At 31.5% G+C, this 9,354-nt stretch overlaps 2 protein-coding genes across 4 annotated transcripts in view; one reads left to right on the top strand and one right to left on the bottom strand.

Annotated features, from left to right (window-relative positions):
- Positions 1 to 1,426: 1,426 nt before the first annotated feature.
- On the bottom strand, positions 1,427 to 8,248 carry LOC134683002 (renalase-like). Of its 2 annotated transcripts, none has more exons than XM_063541991.1 (4): positions 8,231 to 8,248; positions 6,877 to 7,063; positions 4,608 to 5,585; positions 1,427 to 1,588 (listed from the first exon to the last, which is right to left on the bottom strand). In XM_063541991.1, the coding sequence occupies exons 2-4, from the start codon at positions 6,977 to 6,979 to the stop codon at positions 1,482 to 1,484; spliced, it is 1,188 nt and encodes a 395-aa protein (XP_063398061.1). In that variant the 5' UTR covers positions 6,980 to 7,063; positions 8,231 to 8,248; the 3' UTR covers positions 1,427 to 1,481. The 2 variants fall into 2 exon arrangements, with proteins under 2 accessions (XP_063398061.1, XP_063398060.1); XM_063541990.1 differs by lacking the exon at positions 8,231 to 8,248 and adding an exon at positions 8,096 to 8,214.
- Positions 7,897 to 9,354, top strand: part of LOC134683001 (uncharacterized) — a 37,551-nt gene continuing 36,093 nt past the window's right edge. Inside the window, exon 1 of one of the 2 annotated variants that reach the window (XM_063541987.1) lies at positions 7,897 to 8,018. The gene's annotated coding sequence lies outside the window, so the exon portion shown is untranslated. The remainder of the gene's footprint in view (positions 8,019 to 9,354) is intronic. The other variant, XM_063541988.1, reaches the window with a different exon arrangement.

Below are 9,354 nucleotides of genomic sequence, written 5' to 3'. Positions count from 1 at the left end.
AGTTGCAGGATCAACAAAAATCATGCAACTAAGACTAAATTATCATAACTTACACACCCCACATCCAAAGGATTTAGTGTAAAGACGTCATTCACAGTAAAGAAAAAACTTGACCTTTTGCAATGTGCAAGTCTGGATAGCTCATGTGTTGCAGAACCAAAGTTATGCACCACACACAAAGTGGGTATAAAAGTTCAACATTTGACCAATGAACCATAAAAATAAGGTCAAATAAACTCTGCCAGACAACATGTACATCACACAAGCATTTCATAAACCAAACATAACAGACCAATTGCTTGTAGAATCTGAAGAACAGACAAAATCCAAGGAAATCTAACAATGACTTGTGTCTCAACAATGAAAATGAGGTCAAAGGTGGATGAAACCAGCCAGACAGACATGTATTCCTTCAAATCATTTCATTCACCCAATATAGTTGACCTATTGCTTTTAGCATATGACAAAGCCATGAAAACATTCTTAACTTATTAGCCATGAAAGTGGGTCAAAGTCAGATGATACCTATTAGACAGACTATACAGCGTTCACTTATCACTTACACTAAAATAAGGGGCCCTACTCCTTATAGAAACTGGCAAATAAACCAAATCATAAAAAGTGAATCATGAAAATGAAGGGGAGGTTAGATGAAACCTAACAGTAGGATATGTAAATTTTACACCAAAATGTAGTTAACCTATATTAAAGTTCATGAAATCATAATTACTGGATAGTAATCCCTCTAACTTGCATATTGTGACTATTGTCACATGCTACATGTATCTACCTTTAGCTTTATTTAAAGATCAAATCACACTGCATGATGCATCATTAGAGTTCCTGCTACATTTGTTTGCTAGCTAGACAATACAACAAGTCACACTTTGCTTCAAACTTTTATGAAACAGAAGCCTATATGAATAAATCATATTATTCACACTTGAAGGGAGGTGAGTTTTTTTTTTTGCTCAATGTTGAAAGCCTTACAATGACCTTGAGATGAAGAACAGCAATCAAAAGGGCTATTCCATTGTTTTTTGTATGCTTTTTTTTTGCTGTGCATGTACTGATTTTTCAGGGTTTCTGATTTTTTTTATGGAATTCACATGTTTATGGTAAATATGTCCCAAGTCAGGAGCCTCTGGACTTTGTTAGTCTTTTATTTCTTTTTAATTTTAGTTTTTGGAGTTTAGAATGACGTCCATTTTCACTGAACTAGTACACGTTTTTATATAAGGGCCAGCTGTTCTGATGTGGTTTTGCTCAACGTTGAGGGTTATATGGTGACCTGGTGATGTAGCCATCCTTGTCCTTATTGATAATAAATGGACATTTTAAGTTTGAGTTTCATATGTTATTTTAAATTAAAAAAAAAAAAAAAAAAAAATTAGCTTGCATACATAAAACTAAAGACTTCAGGAAATATAATTTGAGAAACTATATTAAAAGCAACAAATATGGCCTGAGAAATAAGTTATTTATTTTGGGTTAAATATCATTCCTGGATTAGAAGGAAAAGCTCCTATTGTTTTTGATTCTGCTGGCTTGAATCTTGGCAGTAAATCTGTACTATTTCTTGTAGAACCTACAAAAGGTAACAAAGAGACTTTGAAATATACCAAAAGAAAAAAAATATTTTATTCACTAAGTAATGAATGATGAAGATAAGACCGTCTATGATAGTTTAAAATAAAATCATGAATTATCTCCCTTGTAACAATCTCTGTAAATGCATTCGGGACATGTACCTATGCAGTTAAACCTGTAATAAAGGCAACTGTAAAAGTGAAGACTTTGCTGTCAACCTAACCTCTCCTTTTTCAGCTGTAACAATCCTTTTGTTTCTGGAACCTCAAATCAAATACGACCTTTTTTGATATGAGGTAATTTTTTTCGGGTCTAGAGGGTGACCTTCATATATATACAGGTTTGACTGTATTTGTTTTATGATTATCATTCACTCTAAACCATGAATTAATGTTGAAATAGTTTTTTTAACAAGAATTTCCTTTTATGATATACATAGAATCAAATACCAATTTCTTTGTATGTTTAAATTATAGTTTGTTTTTTTTAATCTTCAATCAGATAAGACCCATTGGTGGCCTTTTGCTGTTTTCTGCTCTTTGGTCAGGTTGCATGACACATTCTCAATGTCCCTTTTTCAATTTAATGTAGTTGATTTTAATGAACATTTTGTTTTGTAGTTTGTACATTTTAAAAATGAATCAATGGTTTTTATTTCAACAGTAAAACCAGATGCTCCGCAGGGCGTAGCTTTATACGACCGCAGAGGTTGAACCCTGAACGGTTGGGGCAAGTATGGACACAACATTCAAGCTGGATTCCGCTCTAAATTTGGATTGTGATTAAATTGTTGACACAGCTTAGGTTTCTGACACAGAATGAATGTATTCAAATGAACTTAAAATTTTTGTTTTCTCCTAGAGCAATTCACTATGCTGTTGAATATTAATCCTCTCAAAAAAATGTTTGAAGAAATTTTCTTTTTATTTATGAAATTTCAAATGAGAAAAATTGAACCCAATTTTTTATTCACATCCCCCTTTCCCTTATTCCAAAAAAATTTCAATTAAAATATTCTAATGGAGTTTGCAACAATTACTACTCATTTAAATACATCATAAAATATTAAGATGTAAAAAAACTGCTTGTTATCACTGAATGGTAAAGATTATTTAAATTTATCAGTTGGTAGTAAAAAGTGAATATACATTGTATATTGTATATAACAAAGATTTAAGTTGATTCTGGACAAAGAAAGATAACTCCAATTAAAAAAAAATATTGCAGATATTTCTTGCTTACTATACTGGACAAAGAAAGATAACTCTTAATTAAAAAAAAATTTGCTATTTCACAATATTGTGAAATTAGATATTTCTTGCCATTGCACAATACTGTGCAATTGAAAAGACTTGCTATTGCACAATACTTAATATAATAATTTTAGATCCTGATTTGGACCAACTTGAAAAGTGGGCCCATAATCAAAAATCTAAGTACATGTTTAGATTCAGCATATCAAAGAGGCCCAAGAATTTAATTTTTGTTAAAATCAAACTTAGTTTACTTTTGGACCCTTTGCACTTTAATTTAGACCAATTTTAAAACTGGACCAAAAATTAAGAATCTACATACACAGTTAGATTTGGCATATCAAAGAACCCCAATTATTCAATTTTTGATGAAATCAAACAATGTTTAATTTTGGACCTCGATTTGGGCCAACTTGAAAACTGGGCCAATAATCAAAAATCTAAGTACATTTTTAGATTCAGCATATCAAAGAACCCAAAGGTTTCAATTTTTGTTAAAATCAAACTAAGTTTAATTTTGGACCCTTTGGACCTTAATGTAGACCAATTTGAAAACAGGACCAAAAATTAAGAATCTACATACACAGTTAGATTCAGCATATTAAAGAACCCCAATTATTCAATTTTGATGAGATCAAACAAAATTTAATTTTGGACCCTTTGGGCCCCTTTTTCCTTAACTGTTGGGACCAAAACTCCCAAAATCAATACCAACCTTCCTTTAATAGTCATTAACCTTGTGTTTAAATTTCATAGATTTCTATTTACTTATACTAACACTATGGTGCGAAAACCAAGAAAAATGCTTATTTGGGTCCCTTTTTGGCCCCTAATTCCTAAACTGTTGGGACCAAAACCTCCAAAATCAATACCAACCTTCCTTTTGTGGTCATAAACATTGTGTTTAAATTTCATTGATTTCTATTTACTTTAACTAAAGTTATTGTGCGAAAACCAAGAATAATGCTTATTTGGGCCCTTTTTTGGCCCCTAATTCCTAAACTGTTGAAACAAAAACTCCCAAAATCAATACCAACCTTCCTTTTGTGGTTATAAACCTTGTATCAAAATTTCATAGATTTCTATTAACTTAAACTAAAATTATAGTGCGAAAACCAAGAAAATGCTTATTTGGGCCCTTTTTGGCCCCTAATTCCTAAAATGTTGGGACCAAAACTCCCAAAATCAATACCAGCCTTCCTTTTATGGTCATAAACCTTGTGTTAAAATTTCCTAGATTTCTATTCACTTTTACTAAAGTTAGAGTGCGAAAACTAAAAGTATTCGGACGACGACGACGACGACGACGACGACGACGACGACGACGATGACGACGACGACGACGACGCCAACGTGATAGCAATATACGACGAAAATTTTTTCAAAATTTGCGGTCGTATAAAAAACCAAACAGGTTTTTTTATCTGAATAAAATTTGTTTGATTTTACATACACTTATATTTAATACACATTTTTATTAATATGTTTTCCATAATCATGATAATAAATAAGATACTTATTATTCAATGTAGTGATGCCAACTTAAAACTGGCTATTATCTTTATAGCTGACTATGAGGTATGGGCTTTGCTCATTGTTAAAGGCCGTACAGTGACCTATAGTTGTTAATGTCTGTGTCATTTTGGTCATTTGTGGATAGGTGTCTCATTGGCAACAGTACCACATCTTCTTTTTTATATTATGTACTTGTGTACTGATAAATTGTAAAATGAAACATATTTTGAATTGTACATCTTAATTTACCTGAGCAATTATTTTGTATCTTTTCTGCCAAAGCCAATCCACTAATAGCAGCTCCCTGTATGCAAGGACTAACTAACCAGTCACCACATATTCCTATGTTATGTTGTCCATCAAATACACACTCATCCTTATTCTGTAGAACATTCAGGGGAACAGCTGCACCCCATAACTGTACCCTTGTAAAACAAGGGGGAGGTAATTGCTTATGAATTTTTGTGACTCTACTAAAAGCAGAGAGAAGAGTGTTAGTTATATCTTTGGCTTTTGCTGGTGGAATATGTTCTTGTGGAACTTTATTGGCAGATGCAAAAGATTTGGTACTAAAAATTGTCCAACATTCAACTGATTTACTTAAAGTTGCCCTGACCTCCATTTTGGAAGTGTTGTTTGCTATCCAGGAGATCTGACTGTCTTCAACATGTGCAGCAACATATTGTAGTTTAAGTGAGGAAGGAAATGCCACAAGTAGTGCCCATATTGAACACAGTTGCATTTTGTTTTCTCTCATATTCAAAGTATCACTAAACCTAACTTGTAATAGACGATGGATGTTTGGTGCACCTGCATTTGACATTAAATTATCTGCACATTTCCCGTTATGAGCAATCACCAAATAATTAAAGTAGCCATATTTGTCAACCTTCCATTTTCCAAGTGATGACTCCCATTCAACGTTTGCTATCCATGCTGGTCCTTTTACTTGAACTAGACCAGCTAGACATTTTGGAATAGACACCATTCCATCAGAGCCTATAAAAGCTTGAGTCAGCTGGTCATCCTGAGTAAACTTCCCTTCTTTTAAGTGTCCAATTTTACCATTCCATATTTTCACAGCCCCTTGTTTATGAAGAAATGAGACTATTTTAGCAAATCGTTGATCTGAGACAGTAAAATACTGAGCTGAATGGTCAAATGTATGTAAATTTCCATCTACATTGACTGTACGACTGGAACATCTTCCGCCAGGGCCATGTTTACCTATGGATGATAAAAAATACATTTTTTTAAACAATTCTTACATGTCTGAGTATCTCATTCATTTTTGTTCTCAATGACATGAAGAAGGTTGGTAAATTTTCTATCATTTTTCATTATGCAATATAATTCCACTGCATGTATATATATTCATACATCTTCTAATATCTAGATAAACCAATGTTTGATTGGTGAAGCATCATATTCCTCTTGAAATATTGAGTACTCCTTAAATAATTTTCTATTTTCATAGAGTAGGAAAAAGTACATTTATAGGCAGTAGAATAAAACTTTTATTTCTCTTGGCATTGCTGCACCAATAAAAACTCTAGTTCTATAATGAATTTTCTTTAGTGAATAAATCTTCTTACCACTTACATGACTTAATTAAAGGCTAGGAAAATTAAAAGTTTACTTATATCAGATTCTTTTCTAAGAATTTTTTTACCTTAAGGGGGCTCGCGGGTCTAAATCATTTTTTTTATTTAATATAGGATATACCTATATTTTTCTATAAACGAACTTTAACTTATTCTTAATAGAAAAATTAAATAAAGAAATGGGGTCACCGTTTATTTACGCTCACTATCTGCCTTCGAAAGAAGCATACATTTTTGTTAATGTCCTTTATTTCTGTTGAACTAATAGGAGAAATATCGGTAATATCGAAATAAAAAAAGAACTAAATTACAGAAATCGCTTAAATTTTACAATTATTTAGTTCATGTACAGCTTATTCGAAAAACAACAATAAAAAATATAGGTCACCGATGAGTTAACAAAGATATTTTAATTTTAATACCAAAAAATGGCATTTTTGCACCAAAGGGAGATAATTTGGAGCTTTTTCAGTGATATCAACACTTTGAAAATCACCTGGGGCCAACACGAATTGATTTTTCGGAATTTTGGATCATATGATAAAGTAACAACTACTTAAGGAAGGGAATAAAATTTGAAATGAAAAATTAAAGTTTATTTTTTTTCGGAAAATCTTATACCCGCGAGCCTCCTTAAGCTCATCATTTAAAATTGATTTCATTTGAATTAATTTCATTTTCACTTTTGAATTTTTTTTTCTTTAGATTTCATTATGTATATATTTTACACTGTACAGTTTTAAAAATCATGTAGGCGTTTTGTTTAGTTTGACTTTTAAGGTTATATTTTAGTTAAAAGAAATAATTATATAGTTGTAAAATATAAACATTTATTTTATAAATCTCACACAGTTATCATATTACATTTTTTTCAAGGGAGATAACAATATTCTTTATTTAATTTTTATGAATACCTGTATCAAAAACTGTAACGTTGTTCATATTAAGTTGCTTAAGTCTAGCAGCACAAACCAGCCCAGAAATACCTCCACCAATTATTGCTACAGATCTCTCCATGTTGTCTTCAATTAGCTTCTTTTGGTTTCTTCATATGCATATACATATCCTTGATCAGCTGTCTTCAAACTGGAAAATATCTATCTGGAATTTCAAAATGTTTCTTTTATTTTAATCATATACACATACTCATAACTTGTTTTAGAAGTTTGAAAGAGTTATTATCAATATGCCAATGAGAAAACTCTCTAATCCAAGTAACAATTTGCAAAAGTAAAAAAAACAATATATATATATAGGTCTAAGTACAGTCAACCCTTCCGCCGCACCTGAGATCACCCCCAGTTTTGGTGGGGTTCATGTTGCGTATTCTTTAGTTTTCTATGTTGTGTCATGTGTACTATTGTTTGTCTTTTTTGTTTTTAGCCATGGCGTTGTAAGTTTTTTTTTTAAATTATGAGATTTCTCTATGGTATCTTTCGTCCCTGTTTTCTCCAACACAGAGCCTTGGCTAACAACGAACAGCAAGCTTTAAATGGCCACCAAAATGTGTATAAAACCATTCAAATGGGAAAAACAACGATCTAATATATAAAAAAAAACCGAGAAAATCAAAACTGGGACTGGTCTCAGGAAATATTTGTCAATAATGCATTGTCCAAATGCAGCATTAATGACTGAGGGTGGTTATGCGGGTACCTTCATGAAAAATAACAGTAAAAATTCTTGCCAAATGATGTATTGAAGGAGATAATGTTTTGAGATTGATGGTAAAAAAATTAATGTTTTGACCATTCACACCCGTTTGAAGCCTTTAAAATCAACATTTTAATTAATGGTGAGATAGGTTTTTTAGAGTTTTTATTTTACATTTAAATAAATCCTTACATCACTGAACAAAAAAATACACTTCACACAGAAAAACTGATTTGGGTATACGAGCTCCACCAAATTCGTTTTGTAAATATTGTGTGTAAAATTTATTGACTGGTGCAGCTACGGTTGCAGAGTAAATAAGCGGACTTCTTCATCAAAGTGTTGTTGTCCTACTATAACATTAATATTATGAAGTTCAAAAGAATGAAAATCAACATTTAGAGTAAGTTTTAAAGCGTTGTGTTTTCAGTACAACCATGTGTGTGCCGGGATGCAGTTTTTATCTCATCGTAAACCGACCTTTTGTTTATTTGAGCATACGATAGGAATAATTAAACTTCTGCATTATTAGAGAGGTATAATCGTTCTAAATAAGGAATTTTATGTTGTTTTAACATGACATTATTCTGCCTTGTTGAGGGAATTTCGACTCACCAGTTGCATAAGTATTGATCGAATAAAATATGAAAATTTTAGACAAAACGATACTAAATGTTTAGTGGTTAAGCGTTTTAAAGGATTTATCTTAAAAAATAATCTTTATTCAAACACGAAAGTCAAATTTATATATAAAGAAATCTAAAAAATCTATCAAAAAAAGATATATTGTTGAAAATTTACAGTATGCATTATACATTTATAAAATATACCATGTATACATATACTGGAGGGGGATAGGACCTTTATCGGGACTCTGGGATCGGGTGTTTTTAAGCTCAGGATTTGGGGATTGAACCTTTTGGGATCAGGGAATTCTTTTTTCGAATTTCCGGACCTCAGGATTTTGTGTTTTTTAAGCTCAGAATTTCAGGATCAGGACCCCTCCTTCCCTCCCTCATACTGATATTTCAGAATAGTTTTAGCAGAGATACGGGATATTTGAACAAAAGCTTAATGGGAAATGGGATATTGATATCCCCCTAAAAAAGGTAGATATCAATCAAGGGTACATGTATATAACTTTAATAAGTTATTTAGAGAAAAGTAACATTAATGTGTTATTATAGATACTTTCAATTCATGAGTTAATGTTTACTTTTTATTCTTAAAATCTACTCTGGAGTTACATGTGTTTGTCATTTGTTAAAAATAAAAATCTATAATATTTTACTTTTTATTTGGAACTTGAGAATTCTTGAGACTGTGCAGAACTTTACTTAGATCATTTCCAGAGACAGACAGCCAGGTATTGTCTGCATGAACACTAAAATTTGGACAAGTAGCCAAATTGACATTCATAGGCTAGATATTCCTGCATCTGGTGAAAAAAATGTCTTCAGATCAAGAATAAAATGTGAAAAAAAACTTAGAAATTATTAATAATTTGCGGATTTTGGGAACTAAGTGAAGAGACAATTAATTTTTGAATTTGTATTTATCAGTTGAAAATACATTAAAAAAATGCAAATAAGATGAAACTTGAAAAAAAATTATAAATCAAATGAAAGTGCACATATTTAGAAAGAATAAAATTAGTATACTGACTGACTGAATTTGAAAATACACATACAACATGTACAACTCAGTTTCTCAGCTTATTTTAGTAAAATAGATCCAGA

The sequence above is a fragment of the Mytilus trossulus genome, chromosome 9 (genome assembly GCF_036588685.1).
Source record: "Mytilus trossulus isolate FHL-02 chromosome 9, PNRI_Mtr1.1.1.hap1, whole genome shotgun sequence".
Lineage (NCBI taxonomy): Eukaryota > Metazoa > Mollusca > Bivalvia > Mytilida > Mytilidae > Mytilus > Mytilus trossulus.
This window is presented reverse-complemented; position numbering and strand designations above follow the sequence as displayed.